Source organism: Lepidothrix coronata, unplaced genomic scaffold (genome assembly GCF_001604755.1).
Source record: "Lepidothrix coronata isolate B3197 unplaced genomic scaffold, Lepidothrix_coronata-1.0 Scaffold232, whole genome shotgun sequence".
NCBI classification, from domain to species: domain Eukaryota; kingdom Metazoa; phylum Chordata; class Aves; order Passeriformes; family Pipridae; genus Lepidothrix; species Lepidothrix coronata.
The window spans coordinates 809,889-831,418 of record NW_016690412.1 but is presented as its reverse complement, the minus strand read 5'-3'; the positions used below and the strand labels follow the sequence as shown (position 1 = coordinate 831,418).

Below are 21,530 nucleotides of genomic sequence, written 5' to 3'. Positions count from 1 at the left end.
AAATAAAAGTTGAAGGCCTCTGTGTGGAAGAGGTCAGTGCAGGTTAGAGAAAAAACATGGAGAATCAAAGTTCTTCCAAAATCCTTCCAAGGTCCTAGTTTTCTCACATTTATTTATTTGCTGACACCATGACCATATTCTCACCATATGTGCAATCTAAGCTGGCTTTCTTAGTTCGAGTCATGACACATTACTATAAACCCCAAAAACCCAGAGACAACTGTATTCCAAAGGCTGGGCTCTGCAATGACAGGAATACAAAAAGTACCAGCCAAGTAAACCTCATATATTATTGAGTTCTTTGGTGGAGGTGAGGGGATGTGTCAAAAATAAAACTGCAGTGGTTCATCCAAACTTATCCAGTGTTGGGATTTAAGGCAGAGGGAAAAAAATGAACCTGAATCCTAAGAAGATCCTTTTAAAGTCTGATCGTCTGATCTCTCCAGCTGAAACATTCACTCCTTTCACAGAGACCAAATCCTGGCTTACAATTTTTTGTGTGGTGACCAAGGTTACCATGGAGTTCCAACTGGGTCTAAGGTCTGTGTCTGTTTCCAGGAAACACAGTGTTCAGGAATACTCCTTAGAAAATGAAGCAAATTATTAGACTATAAGAGCAGGAGCAAATAATTCAGTGAAAAACATTTTAACATAACCATTTACATATATCCACTTATGCTCTGTCCTCTGCTTTCTGTGTTTCCTTCTAGACTACAAGATTTGGGGACTGCTATGGGAAGTAGCACTGCTTTGATAAAAATATGCAGGAATATAATTTTATAGGTAAAAGAGCTGAGAGCATACATGTGAAAACACTATCAAAACACATAAAAACTAGAGAACCAACATTAAAAAAGTGATAAAAAGTGGAAACTAGTATTTACATGTATTGAGGTACTCATTTATGGACAAAAAGTGGTAGCACTATTTTGCACTTGGAGTCAAAGTCTTTTCTATTGAAAATGTCTCAATTTTTTATAACAAGAATCAGCTTGCTAAGTGAAGAATTCAAACACAAGTAGAAATAAATACCTTATCTGTGTTTTTCTTTATTAATTGCAAGCTTTCAAAAAAACTAGCACTTACATTTTCATATTCAGACTGAGTTTTTATTTGTGAAATCTAATTTAAAATGGATTAACTAAAGCATCACAGATGACTGTAGGGACATTTACATTGTGAACATCTGATTAATGATGATTTAACATAACTTGATTAGGAACAGTTGCAAGATAAACAGAAATGAATTCTGTTCACTGGAATGGAACATCTGTCTGGGGTTTGCACAATGCAAGCGCAAATTCTGAGGCTTCCAATGGTTCAAAACACCATAGACAGCTATTGCCATGAAAAAATTAATTAAAATTTAATTTGGAATTCAGAAAATTTATTTTGTCCTCAAAGTGCAATTATTTGGTAGTGTTAAGGTTAGAACTAATAAACACTATGAATTCTTGTTTGTTTGTTTTTTGCTAGAATAGGCAATCACAATTTTTATATCAGCACCTAGTAAGACATTAAGAATTCTATGAAATAAATACCAACTTCACAGCCCTGCATAAGTCATTCATTCTATTCAGACCAGCTAAAAATATCATATAGGGAAAATGACTCGTGGTTATTGCCATTTGGGAGTTCTTGCTCATTAGTATTTAAATGGTCTAAGATCTCACCAAAGTAATTTGGACTGATGTAGATTTATAAATATAAAATAGTAGGTCTTCCAGAATGATTCCTTAAAGGATTTTTTTTTTAATTCCACAGATAAGAATGTCTCTTCCGGTTTATCTTAATGCAGTGTGGAATACCAACACATCTACCTTCTCATACCTCTGAAAGAGCTAAAACACGCAGCCTATAGATCACATATTTAACTCGAGAGCAGACAGCACCCAGCAAACAAAAAAGAACTAAGATACCCTCCTCATTCCTCAGTTTTAGATTAAAAACTATTTAAAAGTAGTTTCTTTCCTTTAACATTCAGATGTGCTGCCAGAGAGCTTTTCAATTATGGGCAGAACAAGACCAGTTCTAAAGGAGAAGAGTTGCAAGTAAAAAGTGAAGAAGATGAATTCTGTTTTGTAATCTGAGTTCTTTGATGTTCAGCAGACTTTTTTTGGAAGATCTGTAATGAAAATATTGAAGATGTGCAGTGATGTACATAACATCTCCAGCCCTTTAAATATAAAACATACATTTATTTTAATTCTAAGTATGACTAGACAAAGGCAAAGTAAACTGCTTTTCAAAAATTAGGACATCTTATTTTACTTTGTCTTACTAGCAAACCCAAATAAATTTGGTTTAATTAAAACAAATCTTATGGAAAGCCAGCATAACAGTGAGAATCAAAAAAAAAAAAAAAGAACACAGAGAAGTTAATTTTCGAAGTTGGTTCATTTCAGTAGTTCAACTACTGAAAAATGTGTTTGGATTTCACGTAAAAAATACTTCAGTTTGCAGCTTTGTACAAGCTGTGTTATGCAATTCATGTTATGCTTTTCTCTACCAAATAGTCTTCTAACATGTTTTCCCCCTGTGAAGTAACTGCCCACTTTCAATCACCTCATCTCCCTGTTTTATTCCTGGCAAGTTACCTGTTTTGAGCTCTTTTAAGATAAGACATTTAATTTATCATTCACATTACTTTTTTGCTCCTATGTCTAAAGCAGGACCAGCACCATAAACAGTATCAAACTCACCAATAACAAACACAGGGATTAAAATCATCTTCCAGTCACAAAGTCAAACCTGTAAACCTCAAAAGGGGTGTAAACAGTTCTGCTGCACTGTTTTTCTGCTGTCATCCAACTCCATTCCAGGGCCAGTGCTTTCCAGGCTATTAGTGTCTTTCACAGTTGGTTTCAGATTCGTAAATTGACGCTTGGTTGTATTAAGGATGCAAGTGATCCAATTGCTGCAGTCTACTAAATGTTCATATTTGCAGCCTACTGTTGTTTATCATTGCACTAATATTTGAGTTTCCCAAATTTATTTTTAAACAATTGTTAAGCAGCTAAGTAGTACCAGTCCTACTTTTAATCTCTTCGGGAACCCATTCCAACTATATCCATCCTATAGAAACACCACAAGCTTACTGCTTTTGGCGTGTCATTAATTCAGTATTTATCCCAGACTCTCTCTGCTCCCTGTCTCACCTGCACACAGAACAGCACACAGAACAGCACATGCCTCCACTGAGGCCTGTCAGGTTTAATCAGCACGAGCAAGGGGAAGGTGCATGTCTGTCTGTTCTCCTTGCACAGAATAACACAATTTAAAGACCAAGTGAGCACTAACTTAGTGCAAGTAACTAAGCAGGGAGCTGGCAAACAGCACCTTGGAGTACTTATGTGCTCTTCCTCGCTTCATTTAATATTGCACAGATTTTCACCAAAGAGCAAGAACAGCATGAGATAACTCTTAATAAATGCTAATTATACAAGTGTGCCCAGTAGTTTAATTAAAGCAGGACATTTACAAACTACTCGATGTGCTGCTGAAAAAAAAGAAAAACAACAAAACTAACATTGCATTGATCCATATTAAATGATTTCTGAGATTTTTTAAAAAGAAAATATTCAGGTTTTGTTTGACTCGTGTGTGAGAAAGGATTTCTAAGGAAGACACGCAGAAGTGAAGCCTGAGCCCTTCATAAGCTGCCTACAGGAGCAAGCAATAGGATTATTACCTGTATTTCATGGAAGCTAAGAGAAACTCCCAAGCTCAGCAGCCTTACTGTGAGGGAAAGATCATCATCCTCTGCTGAGTTCCTTCTCCCTTGTAGCCAGTCTTAACTGCGTATCCACACAGGTCTGTACTCAAAGAACAGTTTTGTGCCAAAAATGCTAAGATATTAGCTACATGAGTGAGAACTTATGATAATAAAAGGTATGACATAAAATTATGAGATGGAACATTCCACAGGTTTTAAAGCGCTGAGAAGCGCTGAAATACTTACAATTTAGTTAAACCACTGTTCTTTGTACATCAGTGTTTAATTAATAATGGTCTTCAGAAATAATAAGCAATGTAACTTTAAGTATATTCTGAATTGAAATATGCCTAAACCACAGATTGTCCAAGATCAATATCACAATACTGACTTTGGCCTTGCATTTATATAGAGAATTGTTACTTTTTAAAATATATGTGTAGCATATGTCCATTCCTTTCTGTCTAGGCTTAAATACTTAGCACACAACACAATCACCACTTCATCACAACATAAATTTGAAATAAAACAAGAAGTCTTGCCCATGGTCTTTAACATAAAACTTTATTTACTTAGCACATGAAATGAATTATGATTAAAATCATGCAGATATTCAGACTGCAAAACAAAATACTTCAAATACAATTGCATGTTTAAAATTTACTCAGTCAAATATCTACTTTGAGGTAAAAATGTAAGAATATACTGAGAAATTATAACAGCATAAATAAACAAATATTGATATTTTCAGAAAAAAATAATCAGTGAAAACAGCAATTTTTAAAACATATATCAGTACAAGAGAAACAGCCCATTTAGCTTCCATTTGAGTGTGATCCACTTGTCTGATACAAATCTCCAAATACTATAAAACTGCATACTACTAAAGCACAATAGACAGTTGTCCCCCAACACAAAACTCCTACCTGTTTACTGCAGTATTGAGGCAAGTTATTTGAAAAAATATATAATTTCAAAGATTAAGGGCTTTAATTATACAGCTTCCAAACAAGAATACTGAAAGCTGTACAACCAAATCCTCATTGAATAATACAAAATGGCTTTGGCCAAAATTCCCAATATTAAGACCTGAAATTCAGGTCAAAAATACATGACCAATTAACATGTTTATGCTGTCACTGGCACGCACAAAAGCAGATAAGTTCTGTGTTTGTGCACCTTGGTGTATTTTTGTTTGGGGTTATTTAAGTAACTGTGCAAAGAATCACGTAGCTGCACAGGTTTCAACCGCATACACAGATTCAAAGTGACCACAGGCCTTCTCCAAATCACATAATTTCCCCAGATCACAGTGGTCTCTCACACTTCTCTAACTTCAAGAAGAAAGGAATTCTTATTTGTTTTCATCACAAGTAGAACAACGAGAATACCAGTAAGAACAACCTACTATAGTCTGCAATAGTTGAGGTTTGCATCTCCTGGACTGATTCACTCATACGAGTAACGATGCAAGGAAAATGACAGAAAAACTAGAATATAAATATTATACTGCACCATGAAACACTACAAATAGAATATACAAAAATTACATTAGGGCATTAAATATCTGTAAACCTATTAAAAAGAACACCTTAATACAATTTGGAAGGTAAACATAACCTACAGTCTAAGTTTTCAAATGGCTGTTTGTCAATGCAGCATAGAACATTTCCATAGTGCAAATCTTACCAACTCTATGAAAGATACTGTCCCCTTCAGCAAAATGCTCCTTTCCCCACCCCTCTCAAAATAATGATTCAAAGTCCTGTCTCATTTCACATTTAGTACAAGATGTGGTTTGAAACATACTAACATGTGAAAGTTTAATTTTAACACTGAAAAAAGGTTGAATAATGTTGAGAATTAAAATAAAAAAGGTAGATATGTTATAGCTGGAAGACATGAAATCCAAAAATCTGATCCCTGGAAATGAGGAAATAAAAAGACACTGATATTTCCTTTCTTTCATCTGTTGGAAACATATTGTATGACAATACAGCAGGCTCCCTATATTGTACAACAACCATAGGATTACTTTAATTGCTGGAGAATCACAGTGTTAAGTATATCTGCTTCTTGTAGTGTCAGGTTTTCATCTGTTAGCTCTTTATTTGGAAAGGTAGTCACAAGAACAAAATCAGTTGTTGCAAAGGCTGGACGGGACTGGATAATGAAATCTCGAATGTGCTTAATCCTGTGAAAAGGATATGGACATGAAAACTGTGTATGATTCCATTTTGATATATATCTGTACATTAAGATGATCAGACAACACAAAACCATCAAACAGACTAAACCATTAAGTAAGTCCTAGATTTCACATTTCAATTTGATCCAGATGACTAATGATTGTAGCCTACAAAAATTTTCTGACTCCTGTAAAAAACATCCTGAAAAATTAAAATGAATGTTGCTTGTTTTCTCAAATAACAGAAACAAAATTTGTAACATGGAATATATTACAAACTGATACCTAACACAGAAAGTCAAGTAATTTCACCATCCCTATCACATAATATGCTGAGTTGGAAAGGACCCATAAGGATCATCAAGTCCAACCCTCAGCCCTGCACAAGACCATACCCAAGAGTCAGATCATGTTACTATATTCCAAAAAGGTGAAATTATTAATGGAAAGAGGAATCTTAAAACATATGGTCACACTGAAGAGAAAGCAGGGGGGAATTATTAATGCACTTCAATAGCAAGAGGTTTCCCCTTCTTTCACTTGGCTCTTCTGAACAATAGTTAACAAAACCATCGCATGAACAGTATAACAGTAATAATTTAATTTTATAAGACATGGATGATGAAAATAGTATTTTAGAGATAAAAATCTGAAATTTGAGGTTTCTCCCCTAAGACATTAAGCTGAGAATAAATCTTTGAACATCTTGTAACTTTACTAAGTTGGCAGGTTTATTGTAGCCAATAAGCAGGGACTTCAGCTTTCTATCAGTCTTCAAGGCCTTTGAGATAAGCAATGCACTTTAGTAGCTGGTTTTGATCATGCATAAGTCAAGGATAACTAAAAAGATTCACAGTTAAAAGAAAGTTAATAATGATTAAAATAAGCTCCTCTCAACACACCCTTGCTTACAGATGTTACTGGCAAGTTTACCACTTTTACCCTTTCATGCAGACAGAAGAACACACAGCATGGCTACAGGGGCTCCCAATGAGCCTTGAGGTTTCTCTGAGTCACTTCTGCAGAGGTGCTGTGAGGAAAGGATCCAGGCCTGTACTATCAGCTTATGTTATCAGGTCTGCTAAAGTATCAAAAATTATTGCTGTATCTTCCTCCCTATTGGCATCTCAGCTAAAATTGCCTCGTTGTCTGTGTATATTGTCAGGTGAAGGAAGCCACACATTGTCCTTATTCTAAGCAAGAAGAAAAAGAAGGAAACAGGTGAACTGCCCATGTAAAAATATTAACATGGAACTGCTAAGACCACCTCCAAGTCAGGATTCAAGTTTCACCTGTGCTCTAACACAATGGTGCAGACTTCAAATCAAGGCTGGCTTGAATTCTGTTTAAGCGTTGGTGGACTACTGCCCAAATCTCTGCCCTCTGCCCACAGTTCTCAGCCACGTAGTAGAAAGCAGAGCTTTGCAGAACCTTGTACTAAATCAACCTCTTAGGTAAATAAATGGGGTTGGCCAACATCATTTGTGGCACTGCCCCAACAATGTCAACAAAATTGGTGGCAAGCTCTAATCAGAGCAAGCAAGCTACTAACAGATCTAAAAACCCCACCAAATTCCCACATTGCCAATTCTTAAGAGTTGACCATCCAAAACAAAACAAAAGTTGGTTCTCAGTATTATGTCCAGTCCACATGCTGGAATTACAAATAAACATGTTGTGTCTATACAGCCTTCTGCAAATGGGCTGCAGTCTACACTTAGAACCCATGTCATGTTTAGCCATGCTCTTAAGTATAACAAGGTAGAAAGCTGGAGCTCTTGATTATAGGCCACAGGATTTCTCTGCCCAAAGTGTGGACTATATTCCACATTTTGGAATATATATTTCCACCATATTTTATTGCAAAAACACTTTGCAATAAAGTGTTTTCACAGTGTTTTCTGAGTCATCCACCTGCTCCTCCTAAGAAAGGCCCAGGGTTGGGATGACTACATAGTAGGGCTGTCCAGATTTCAGTCATCCTGAGAACAGTTATGGCTTGTGCTGTGTCCTTAAAAAAATCACTGGACATAATTGGTTATAGAAGGTTCTGACTTTGCAGTTATCAAATATCTTGTGTTTTCATATACAGAATTTTGCTTTGGCAGTCAATTTATCAGTATATCCATGTAATGAAATGACACAGAGCTATACATTTCAGTGAAGCTCTACTTCCCCCTTTTTGATGTCTTGCTGATACTCATTTAATGACATAACACAAACTTATCAAAACAGTTACTGTTACCTGCATTGATGCAGAATCAATTTACCTGTGTGTTTGATTAAATCTTTGTATTAATCGGCTTCCATCTGCTAATCTAATTTGAATTTTAGTTGCTGGCATGGAATCATCAATCAGAACAGGTGCATTAAGAATGGATTTCTCCTCCTCCTCTGGGGAAGAAGGCGTGCTGACTATTTCAGGTGTAAGGCTAAAGGATTGGAAAAAAAACCCCAAACAAACCAGTTGTTACTAAATAAGTCAAAGCAGAACTGAATTTTTCAGTTGTGTTTTTCATTTAATAACTACCATGTACAGCTAGTACAAATGAGCAATGAAAATCCTCTCAGAGTTATCTGAACCAAGTATAAACACGGCTTTTCTAACAGACAGAAATAATGCTTTTGTAGTTTCTTGTCAATGATTGCAATATTCCATATTTATTTGCCTTATAATTATGATATCATTACATTTGCATGATTTTAAATAGGTAACCAAGTACAAATAGAACTATATTTGTTTATGCTTACGGAGCATGAAATGACAAAAGCCTCTGATACTAAGATTCATATATCATATCTCCTGGACTATATTCAAAAATAATCGTACACCATTATAGTGCACTAAACTGATATAAACTGCTTTAGGAATTGCTTTCAGATTCTGAGCATCCCTCACCCTTTTGGAGCACAAATGATATTAACAAGACATTGATAACCACCACAGAGCATGTGGTCTTTTTTACAGTTAGTATAGATAAATATAGCTCTGATTAGAGATAACCATTTGGCTCCTCCTTTTATTGCTTTCATACCTGAGACTTCATCAGCTACCCAAACAAACAAAAATGCCATACAACTGGGTGCACATTGTCTTATATGTGAAACCTCCTCTCTTGCCCAGTTATTTTCTTCAACAATATGGGCAAGTGCTCAGGTGAAGAAGTTATCATATACAATTGTTCCCCATTTCACCTCTACAAGAGTTTACCCCCTTCTCAGTTTTCCTGAGCATACTTCCTCCTTTTTAAAAAGATGGAAATAGATTAGAAACAGTAAAGAATCATCTATTGAATTAAATTACTTGAAGAAGCCCATCAGTAATACCTTTTTTGGGCAATCAAATATATTATATGAATAAATGCAATGATGACCAGAAACCTAGAATTATTTACAGTTCAACAGTTAATATCAAGTCAGTTGGATAAGATGCTTCAAAGGCTATAATTGTTAAGTGAAAAAGCTGACAATTGGCAGAGCTGAGGTCACATTACTGTTTACTCTGACCAACCTGGGTGAACAGAAATTATGCACTTTTGGACAAAGTAGTCTGAAATTTTCAGTCACAGGAATGAAACAGGATATGAATATAGAGCACAGAATAGAAAATCTAGCTTTTTTCACCTTCCAAGTTTTTGTCCTTCACCACTGAAAGCTTTGAAGCGCAGTCTGGGCTTCACATATTCTTGTTCTTGGTGATCTTCCATATCCAAATTAACCTGGCCACCATGAACAAGTCGCTGCAGTTCCATAGGAATTTCCCTTAATTAAAAAGATAAAAGATTTCACAATTACATTCTGAACTGCAAAATGAAATTATACAAAATGTACACACAAAGAATGAGTCAATATTAATGGTATGTTTAGTTTGAAAGTGACACTCAACTGTTTCATGAATCAATTTCATTGTAAAGGAAGGAAAAAAAAAATCAGTGAGCTGACAGTCAAAACCTAAAATACACTGACAGTCGAAACACAGAATGAGCAAACAAAATATGTGAAACTAAAAGCTGCAGTAACAAGTACTATTCAGACTTAAACCACCAGAGGAACCAAAGTATTCCAAATTTTTAAATACCCCATGCATACATTTTATGGGTGCAGGCAGAGCCTGGAGCTTTTAATAATTATAAACATGTGGAGAAAGCATTTTTCTTCACTTCACTTGAAAGTCATACATCAAACAAGTTGCCATTTTAACTTACCCTCTTTTAACAGACTCAAGAAACTGAGCATTTATTGGGTCTGAATAGGATCTCAACTCGCCATCATCTAAACTGAAGCCATTCCTCCATAGTTTCAGCAAAATTTGAACCTATGAAGTTTAAACAGCGAAATAAAAAAAGAAGTGAAGACAGACAAACAAAGCAGTACAATTTCATACAGATTAGTTACACAAGCCTTGATCTACACTTAACACATTTTGTACCAGATCAAAAACAAGAATGAAAATGACAAGAACAGAGCACTGGACTGTAACTGTCATTGTTAGATTTTTTTTAAAAAAGCAAATAACTACTGTCTACTTCGAGACCACTTTTACACATGGGGAAAAAATCTCTTAATGTCCTATCCATGACATGAAGTATGATACAGTGACTGCATTCCAATTACTCTTAAAAGCAGTACATATTTTTATTGATAAATCAAGAAATAAACCCATAAAATTACAAGTTACTGCTGACACTGCCAAAACTACTCTCTCTTCAAATTATAACATGCTGAGCTCCAATGAATTTGATACTTGCTACCTTCAGTTCAAATGCTGGGAATCCAGGAAACCAGCCTCCTTCCCTCCTTACTTATTTTGCTACATATAAGGTCCAGCCAGAGCCTTTCAGCTTCAGAGCCTGTACCTCTTCCTTGCAACTGCCCTGAAGTCCAGCATAATTACCCTTCCCTAGCCAGTAAAACTGGCCTTCCTTTAGAAAACTACCCCTGCTCCCAGTTACAGTAAGCCCACTGCAACAGGTTTCTGGCTGAGTGCAGATGGCTATTACTTGGAGAGTAGAAGGATTACTTAGTAGAGTAGAAAGTAGCAGCTCCTGGTGACATGATAGCACCACCCAGCCAGAACCACATTCTTACTCAACTCTTGGCCTTACTTATTTCTTGGGTTTGCTTCTAAATGAGCTTAACACTTTCTCCAGCCATTCACAAAAATGTCAAAGTGCAGAGAACTTTGTTTCTTCTCACCCTCTTCCTCACATTCTGCTTTTTAATTGATAGGAAAGAAAGGCCAGACAATGACAAAAGGCCTCTAACATGCTGCTTCACCTTTCCTAGAATACAAAAATGTCCTCCAGTTTGAGACTGGCTACTATGCGAGCCACAAGAAGAATCATTTCCCAGGAGGATTAAAATGTCAGCATAGCAAAGATAATGCAGAACAACACCTGGTGGAAAGTAACTGAAAGGAAGGTGTGCTAAGAATTTCAAAGTAATTTACATCTGACAATTCCTTAATGGAGGCCTTAGGGATATCCAACGAACATCTGTTCTCTTCAGACACTTTAACAATTTCTACTTAACACACCTAATATTTAGGTATTATTTTTTGCTCATAGACATAGTTACAGTAATGCTGGCATGCATGTGATTAAACAGGCATCTGTTGGAGGTTCTGTTTTCTGCTATTCCGAATTTTACTTACATCTTGATTTTCTCCATATATGTATTCAGAGTGCTTTTGTGATGAGTCACCCAATCTATATCCACCACCAGAAAATGACTGAAAAAAATACATAGAAAAGCTTATTGAAATAATTATCGGAAACAGTTTATTAAAATTCTTATCTAGGTGCAAAAAAAAAAGCATCCACAAACTTGCTCCTGTGATAAAAACCAAATACTCTGTTATGACATGCATTTTCTAAGTGGAAAATTATACCTAGTAAGCATAATCAGGCTATGCAAGCTTTGTGTGATGCATTTCAGTTTCTATTCTGTACACTTTTTCAAACATAATCAAAGAATAGTTTGGGTTGGAAGAAACCTTTTAAGGTCACCTAGACCAACTGCTCCCCTGCAACAAGCAGGAACATCTTCAACTAGAACACATTGCTCAGAGCCCCATCCAACCTGATTTTGAATGTTTCCAGGGATGGGGCATCCATGACCACCCTGGGCAACCTGATCCAGTGTTTTACTACACTTGTAAAAAATTTCTTTCTTATATCTAGACTGAATCTACGATCTGAGTTTAAAACCATTACCCCTTGTCCTATCAACAAAGGCTCTACTAAAAAGTCTGTCCCCATCTTTCTTATAGGCCCCCTTTAAGTACTGGAAGGCTGCAATAAAGTCTTCCCAGAGTCTTCTCTTCTCCAGGAGAGATGCTCTGTGTTTCTGATTATTTTTGTGGCCTTCCTCGGGAGTCACTCTAACAGGTCCATGTTCTTCTTGTGCCGAGGACACCAGAGCTGGATGCAGTACTCCAGGTGATGTCTCACACCCGGAGTGAAGTACAGCAGCAGAATCACCTCCCTCACCCTGCTGGCCACGCTTCTTGTGATGCAGCCTAGGATATGTTTGGGTTTCTAGGCTGTGAGTCCACATTGCTGGGTTGTGTCTAGTTTTTCATCCACCAGTACCCCAGCTCCACTCCCACAGAGCTGCTCTCAATCTGTTCATGTCTCAACCTGTATTGATACTGGGGGTTGCCCTGATACAGGTGCAGCACTTTGCACCTGGTCTTGTTGACCTCATGAGGTTCCCATGTGTCCACCTCTCCAGCTTGTCCAGGTTCCCCTGGATGGCATCCCATCCCTCAGGCATGTCAACCACAACACTCAGTCTAGTGTCGTCTGCAAACTTGCTGAGGGTGCACTTGATCCCACTGTCTGTGCTACTGATGAAGGTATTGAGCAGCACCGATCCCAACATGGATACCAGCTCCATCTGGACACTGAACTGTTGACCACTACCCTCTAGAGCAATTCTACAGGTAAGAGATTTTGATTTGGGATCCAAATTTAGACTGGTTTCTTTGGTAATCAATTATAATTAAAAACAAAGCAAATAATTCCAATTCATGATGATGTCTAATGATTTCCTCTGAAATTGTTTGGTCCTTGCCCTGTTTATTTTCTAGATCGAGCTATTGGAGCATAGACAATAACACACAACTGTGCTGAGCAAACCCTCTGCTATTTGAAAACAACAAAAAAGCGGACTTGCTCTGATGTGGTTTGATGAGTTTCAGAGACACTCATGTAAAGAGAGATCAAAGCATCTTTTTACTTTTACCTTAGCTTTACCGAAATCACCAGATGCTCTTGAGGCTTCATCTAAAGGGACAGCCCCATGTTCTTTTGCTTCCTTGAAGAGTTCAGCAACAATTTTACTCGGATTACTGGAAGCCCCGGAAATCTGTAATCCTCTATATTCTGAGTCACCTGAATAAAATCTTTAGAGTAGTAATGTACATAAAAAACAACGCTTTAAATGACAAGCATAATTTTTATCTTTCCATCAAAAGAAAAAAAATTAACAAAGAGACAAATTTGGCACAAAACCCTTTCATTCTGATCACAGAAATTTCCCATTTGGTTCTGATCTTCTCAGTAATCCAAGCAGCATTACACCAAAGACATTTCACTAATAACTAACCAGATCCCAGAGGTTAGAAAGCAGGGCCATATCTTATAAGTGAACACAGTCCTGATGCAGCTGTGCATCTTATGTGGATGTCACCTGCTCACAGAAAGGCACATCTCCTCAGGGAAACTCCTGTGCATGGGACTGTGCCTGGGCTGGATAGAATACAGAGTCACAACTAATCTCACCTTGGCAGAACAAACATGAAACTTTTTCTGGAAAACCAGACCAGTGCCACAATTTGATTTTTTAATTCACAGATCTAGCATATTTCCACTCCTGCCAACACCAGAAATTGAAATTTTTAAATAACTGTAATTAACCTTTCAAGGCATTTTAAAACCTGCAGAAACTGCTGTGAAAGCTAATTTGGGGGTTCTTTTCTTCACCACAGTCCCATTAGTAGCTCTTGAAATGTTAAACTACAAATAATTCAAAATAGTTTAATAGTTCAAAACTGTATCTGTTTGATTATGAAGATCTGAGAAGGGCATTATAATCTCTAAATACCAACAGAACAGATGCTGTAAAAAAATCTGTATATAAATACACAATCTGGCAAACCTGAGTGTTTTGTCTTTGATTAAAGGAAACATTAATAACTAATAAGTGCTTCCTGTTTTTCTCAACATTTACATTTAACCACTTCGGGCAAGGTAAATCAATTAATCCATGTGAAACTGTCCCTCAGGCTAAGGACTTCAAAATGTGTTGACTCCACCATATTTTACAGTTACCAAAAAATCAGTATTAGGTATGAAGGTACTCTACAACCATAATGCTTTTATGATGTCACATAACTGTCAATCCCTTAGTAACATCTCCTTTTGTACATAAATCCGTATTTATTATCTCAATTGCCATTTATATGGAAAATCTTTAATTATTAGATTTAAAAGAATGATAATGGTAAGGAGATGAAACAAGAATTCTCATAATTGTCATTCATTCAAGAAAGGAAGTACCCAAATATTTGAACAAGAGATACAAAGAACAACTCAGGATAATTGAGAAAAGGCAAAAAATTTTTTGAGCGAAAGGGTAAGTTACAATTTTTACAACCACACAGTCACACGTTAAGGCATCTACAGGTCCTACATCACTACAGTCAGATTCTGCTAATAGTTTTACTACAGCCATGTACTGCTAACCCTTACTCTAACAAGTCACATGGCATCCCTGCAGTTACTAGTCCTTTGCAGGACAGACCTAGCTCACGTGCATTTTGAAAAAAACAGGACGGACCAAAGTGTGAATGTGACAAAAAACCCAATCACTCTCACAATTGTTAAATACTTTTTTTTTTTTGGTTTAAAAATACCTTTGGTTTTCTTTGTCATCACTCATGCTTCTCTCTGGTTTTCTCAGCCTTCTAAGAGAATCCAGTTTAAGACTGCCAAGAGAATAAAAAAAAACGCTTGAAGATGACTGGTACACACACTTTACTAAGTAATTTACACCTAACTTCTGAAACTAATTCCTTTTCAGAAACTAAGGATATCAAGTTGTAGTAGTTTTTTTGGTCTTACCTTTTTTTTTTTTTTTTTTTTTTTTTTTTTTTTTTTTTTTGCCAAGGTACATAGCCATGAATGCTTCTCAATGAATAAGCAGGAAAGGGCACATGTATGGCAGAGTCATCCTGCAGTAACAGTTGGACTGGATGGTCATTGCAGGTCTATTCCAACTGAACTATTCTATTCTAGCATAGGTTATGCAGAATTCTGCTTTACGCCACTGGTGATCCCACAGATAACACACGATATATGCAAGCTCAACAGCTGTTTCAGAATCCAGGGTTGTTAGCTTGCACAACGCCAGGAAAGCTGTGCAGATATATGCTCTTATCCTGTAGGACTTGATAAAAATCATTAAGATAAGATGTATATGAGGCAGCTAACTACCATGGGATAACGTACCTACAGCCTGCTACATGAGTAATGGCAGATCACTAGTTTAGATTTATGCAATTTTTCTGATTACTATACCTTTGAAATCAAAGTGTAGCGGAGCTAGCCATTTCTTTTTTAAGTATCAGTGTTGATGAAACAATGTAATTCTGTATCTCAGTGAAGAATCTGCTTCTCATTATTTTCTCAGAAAAAAAATGTATTATTATGGACTTAGATCATGTGCAGTAGAAACACTTTTAACCTTAGTTTTCATAAGTTATTTTCTTCCTGTGTCGCACTGTAGGTTTTATGGGGTTTGTGTTTCTGTGCCCACAGTTGTAAGTTTCTCTAAGGAGCTCACACAACATGACAGTAGGGCTCAGAGGCATCTTCTATACCTGTAACTGTGGAAGGCAAGCTGAGGAGGTGACTTCAAGAGCAGCACTGTGTTTCCTTACAATTAATACACTGCTCATCTGAGAGCAAACTGAAGTCTACTACAATAAAAATCTCATTTTGGACACCATGCATAGCTGCCATCTCTTCCTCTCAGACAGATTCCAGTGTGATTGCCAACAAAGATCATGTTTGCCAACTATCACACTGAAGTATTTGAGAAATGGTACTTCCTTTGGTTGGGACTAGGAAGTTTTAACTTCACAATATGTATTTGCAAATGAAGCTCTTTGCTTAATTTGTTTGTAAACTTTGTTCTATGTAGCTGATTAGTCAACTGAAGTGGTTTCACCAAAACAACAAAAAGAAGTCACCAAAACAGGTATTATTTTCCAAGTGTCACACACTTTGCTAAGATTTCTCTTCCTGAAGAGATCTGAATTTATAGATGTACTTGAAGCATGATTCTGGTGACTATGATCTTTTCTTTTACTCCTTTAACACAGAGATCCATACTGGCAGCAGCAATTAAAAGACAAGCCAAATACAAGACTTGTTATGGCATCACTGACAGTAATGATGTAAAAACTTCTCTTCTTCACATGACTTTAAAAAAATAATTAAAAACTGGCAAAATTTCTTTATAAAAAAATTCAAGACTGCACAGAATCTTCAAATGCTATGTGAACTGCAAACACTGCAGGCTAGCAAAACCTGGATTTGTATATAGATGTGTGTTTTTCCTTCCACCTGCCCAACCCAGACAAATTAATTAAGAAGTCTTTCTTATTTCTGTCACCCCATAGCTGCCTACTAGTGCAGCTACTAATCATTTTCCAAATTACTATTTGTCTCATCAGGTACTGACAAAAATACAACACTGAAAGCAGCTCACTTGCAAGTTTCACACAGACAACTATCTGCTGAATTCTGAAGAAGCCAGTAACTTCAGTATTTTCCGACAGCAAATTTCCAAATTCTGTCTGTGTAAACAAAGCGTAACACTGCATTTCACTTACAGCATCTTAGTCTTACCTGAAGTGGGTTTAAAGTGTTTTGGAATTCCTGGAATACCATATATCAGAAAGGCTCTTAAATAAATACAATTTAAAAAGCATTCTGAGAAGACAGACAATGCATTATCGCAGAATTCAAAATTCTGGATTATGAACTGCTTTAGATTGCTTTTTATACAAGGAGGGGAACAAGTAAGCATGATGAAGTTTTGTGAGCTAATACAGCACCTATCCCCACTTTTCTGAAGCACAAAGCATGTCTTACCTCTGTGATACTTTTGTGTTACTGATCTTTGTAGCTGTTGGTTTGTCAGAACACAATGACTGCCTTTTAGCTTCATCTTCGTATAACTCTGCCAAGGCCAGCTGTAGGAAACAGAACTCTTTTTAGAAGTCTGCAACTCTAGAACTATATGTTGAACAGAAATAAGACAAAAATTAATGTGAAATGTGCATCTCTCCAGAAAATTAGAAACATCAATGTGAGAAACCTCAACTAAAATTCAGCTTCCTTTCTGCTTTATGAAAAAAACCCCACACAATGCTTAAATGCCATTCTGACTTGCAACCTGTACTCTGCTGTCATCTTGTTCACACTGCTTCACTAGCTACATTAAGCCTGTATTAGATTCAGAATCACAGAGTATATACACAGGTAGATATTAAGCATCAGCTCATTAACGTTAACAAACTAAAATAGCTACATAATCCTCTGATAAGACTGGGCAAATAATAAATATTACAAACATTTTACATAGAAATTGAAACAATGTAACTCAAATAAGCTTGTACTGGAATGAAGAACAAATTCAGCCTTGCTGGCTTGAATTCAAGACATCACTGCAAATATCCCAACAGTTTTTCCATAAAGATTCACTAAAAGCTGCCATATCATTGGCAAGTTCATTTTTAAGAACCTGTGCAAGGGACATCTAACATGCTATTTTTAGCAATCTTACTTTTGTCCTGAATACTTTGTCGAATCATCTTCAGTTTTGCACCCACACCATTTTGTTCACATTATGCAACTGATATCATACACATCAGAAAAGGTACTAGGCTACAATTTCATTGCAGTTTTATGTTGAAGGAACACACATTAAAGTAAAACTGAACATCATCTGTCCTTCAAAACACACTGCTACAAACACAGAATATTAACCCCATATTATTGTGAGGCATGGAATTATACCCATTAAGAAAATTAAACTGAGTAAAAAGACAACTCAAGAAAACCACTGAAGACCCCCATTCTATCTGAGAAAACAAGCAAATACCTTTCAGATATGTAAAGCTAATGGGGTAAGTCACAGACAACATGTCCAAGAGCAGACACTAAACAGAATAGGCAAAGATCTACCCTGTACCATCCCTAATCCAAAAACTCAGGGATGCTGAGGGAGCATAAAAGGGCATGGTCAGGCTTCCGTGCATTCCTCACATTGCATCTTTTACAGTGCCACGACAAATCAAGTACAGGGATGGATGGATGGATGGATGGTCAGCTACTCTGACCATTGGGCTTTAGCACTTTATCCATAAGAATCAACCCAAAATGCTGGTCTGCTGCAGTTGACTAACACCTTATGAACCAAAAGTATCAACACAGACTTTATTACTGTTATATACTGTAACAGTAATATGGCAATACTGGAGATTATTGCAACAATAATACTGAAGAAGAGAAGGCTCCAGTAAGACCTCAGTGTGGCCTTTCAGCACTTAAAGGGGGCTTACAAAAAAGACAGAGAGTGACTTTTTACACAGGCAGATAGTTATAGGACAAGGCAGAATGGTTTTAAACTAAAAGAGGAGAAATTTAAATTAGATGTTAGGAACAGATTCTTTACTCAGAGGGAAGTGAGGCACCAGAATGGGTTTCCCAGAGAATTTGTGGATGCCCCATCCCTGGCAGTGTTCAAGGCCATGTTGGATGGGGCTCTGAGCAGCCTGGTCTAGTGGAAGGTTCTCTGCACATGGCAGAGGGGTTGGAAGTAGATCTTTAGGCCTCTTCCAACCCAAATTATTCTATGATTGTAGCAAAATTAATCTCAGCAAGATGAAGATTTTTTACCAAGGTAAAAAAAAACCCCTATATCCATTTTTCTCTGTTAATTATGTACAATTAAATGAAATGGGCCCTTTCAGTTACTAAACATTTCACCTGTTTTCCAATCGATTTGTTGCTCAAATATTTTGACCTTTCATGCAGTGTCAAAGTCACACACAAAAAAAGGAATACTGCTAAAAGGGTTTGTAATCAAGCCTTTAAATACCAGTGCTGAGTTACATTTGTGATCACACTCCACTCTTCCCATGTACGCCTGGGAAAAGGTCTTGTCGTTAGTCTTACACCACACCTGCGGAGACTGACATTGTCGTGCGGGAGGAGACATTCCTACCAAATAATTAGGAAATACAATGGCGCCAAAATAACTTCAAGCACAGTTAGAACCCAGATACTGAAGTGTCGAGAGAGTCCCTCCAGTTCCCTGAAGAGTTCCCGCCCAGTTCCACCCACCGTTTCCCAAGGGGCCTAGTGCTCTTCCAGGGGCATCCTTCCCATCCCAGCCTCAGAAGGGGCGTGGGCGGCGGAAGGATGGAAAGAGCCCACGCCGGGGCAGCCCCGGCTGGGAACCCACGCACCGACCACTCCCCTCAGGGCGCCCCGACAGAAGGCCTGAAGCGCCCCCACGGAAGGCCTGAAGCACCCCCAGGGAAGGCCTGGGGCGCCCCCGAGGGGACGCGGCGCTCCGCCCCGCCCGGCCCCGCCCCGGCAGCGCGACGCCCACCGCCGCCCTCTCACCTGCAAATCCCGGGCGCTAGGCGGGCGGCCGCTGCTCCGGGGCTGCCGATCCCTGCGGCCGCCGGCGGCCCCGGCCCCGGCCCTGGCCCCGGCCGCGGGCACGTCCCCGTCCCGCTGCGCGGGCGCTGCCCCGCCGTCCGCCATCTTCGGGAGGCGGTGGCGAGCGGCGGGCGGGGCGGGGCCAGCGCGGCCGCCATGGCAACGGGAGGGGCAGCGCTGTGCCCGCCGCGCTGCCCTGAGCCCCCACCAGGGCCGGCTCCCCGGGCAGCAAAACTCCGCGCTGTTCGTGCGTTTCAGCAAACAAGCATGAGCGTTTGTTGTTTGCGAATTGCATGGCTTTTCTGTCAATTAGTACTCACACCCCTCTTTCCTAGTTGTATCTCTAGCTTCTCATGCCAATTAGCCCGCAGGCGCAGTTCTTCCCTCTGCTTAAATATGGGGTCTGTTTCGAGTAGGTGGTCTGCGAGTCGGTGGTCACGGCCTTTCACTGCTAGAATTACCTTTCCCAGAATCACAGAATCCATGGTTGGAAAAGACCTCTGAGATCATCGAGTCCAACCCATGTCCGGACACCACCACGTCAACTAGACCATGACACTAAGTGCCACGTCCAGTCTTTCCTCGAGCAGCTTCAGGGACGGTGACTCCACCACCTCCCTGGGCAGCCGATTCCAATGTCTAATCACCCTTTCTGTGAAGGAATTCTTCCTAATATCCAAGCTAAACGTCCCCTGGTAACAGCTTAAGACTATATGTCCTCTTGTGCTATGGCAAATTCCTGGGAGAAGAGGCCTGACCCCCAGCTGGATACAACCTCCTCTCAGGTAGCTGCAGAGCGATAAGGTCCCCTCTTCTTCAGGCTAAACAACACCAACTTCCTCAGCTACTCCTCATAAGACTTGTGTTTCAGACCCTTCACCAGATTCATCACCCTTCTCTGGACTCTTCTCGGAGTAACTCAGTCTCTCTGAGTTACTGCTCAGTGCTGCTGGCTCTTTTCCAGGCAGCCCATTCACTTTGGGATTGTCTTCTATTTTTCTTTAAACAAAAGATTAGCCAAGTGTATGGCATTCACAATGCAATTGCTTAGTCATAACTGTCCAGCTGCAGCTATTGAATGACAACTAGAAAACAATTTCAAAGTTTGACACAAACACCTGTGCAAATCTTGAGGGGCTCAGATCTTGAGGGGCTTGGTATAAATGGGGACAGCAGGTCCTGCCGCCACCAAGGGAGCTGGGACATGGGTGTGTGTTGGTGTCCCTGTCTTCCCTCTGTCTGTGTCCCCTCAGACTCCTTTCCCCAGGAGGCAAACAGCGTGTGCATCCCCTCGGGCAGCAGGAGCCCAGCTGTATCCCTGCCAGCAAGCACGAATGGGAGAGTGGGTTTGCCTGTGGCCTTCTCTCAGCACTTGGAGATAGAGGAAGGCCTGTGGCCACTGACAGGAGACTGGCAGACCTCCAATGGCCAGAGTGTGCATGTGGCACACAGGGAATTTCTCAGTCTGTTTTTGCATGCAAGGCCGTCTCCAGAACTATGAAGTACCATCAATGATGGCTAAAAACCAAACTGGGTTGTTCACTTGGAGGAGAAAGGCATATTGGTGCTCAAAGTGGTGACTCTTGGATGCTAGAATACTAATGTGGTTTTAAAAGTGTGAGATTTTGTTTTGTTTCTGTCTCTTACATATTAAGGATTAAAAACTTTTTCTAAATATGGAAGTTGAGTTTCTCACTTTAATATTTTGGGCTGATATACTCTGAAACTTTGAGAAAAATGCTAGCTGTCTTGTCATAATTCTGTAGTCAGGTACCAAACCTGAAAATGTTGCGTGTCAGAAATTAAAACTAGAAACTTAGAAGTAAAAACTGAAAGATCTCTGCTACCAGTAATGTGGTGGTTTAACCCTGGCCAGCAACTA

General features: G+C 38.7%; 1 protein-coding gene across 2 annotated transcripts; it reads right to left on the bottom strand.

The window, feature by feature from the left end:
• Positions 1–4,269: 4,269 nt before the first annotated feature.
• On the bottom strand, positions 4,270–19,753 carry UBXN2B (UBX domain protein 2B). 2 transcript variants are annotated; one of them, XM_017834314.1, is made up of 9 exons: positions 19,610–19,753; positions 17,069–17,169; positions 14,824–14,895; positions 13,152–13,311; positions 11,557–11,634; positions 10,109–10,218; positions 9,528–9,665; positions 8,174–8,335; positions 4,270–5,909 (listed from the first exon to the last, which is right to left on the bottom strand). In XM_017834314.1, the coding sequence occupies exons 1-9, from the start codon at positions 19,751–19,753 to the stop codon at positions 5,747–5,749; spliced, it is 1,128 nt and encodes a 375-aa protein (XP_017689803.1). In that variant the 3' UTR covers positions 4,270–5,746. The 2 variants fall into 2 exon arrangements, with proteins under 2 accessions (XP_017689803.1, XP_017689805.1); XM_017834316.1 differs by lacking the exon at positions 19,610–19,753 and adding an exon at positions 19,080–19,214.
• Between the last annotated feature and the right edge of the window lie 1,777 nt (positions 19,754–21,530).

Excerpts from the sequence above, each read along its gene's own strand:
- UBXN2B (XM_017834314.1), bottom strand. The coding sequence starts at position 19,753 with ATGGCGGACGGCGGGGCAGCGCCCGCGCAGCGGGACGGGGACGTGCCC. Across the intron at positions 13,312-14,823 it reads GATGACAAAGAAAACCAAAG|ATTTTATTCAGGTGACTCAG; the intron begins GTATTTTTAAAC and ends ACTACTCTAAAG. Across the intron at positions 10,219-11,556 it reads TATATGGAGAAAATCAAGAT|GTTCAAATTTTGCTGAAACT; the intron begins GTAAGTAAAATT and ends TAAACTTCATAG.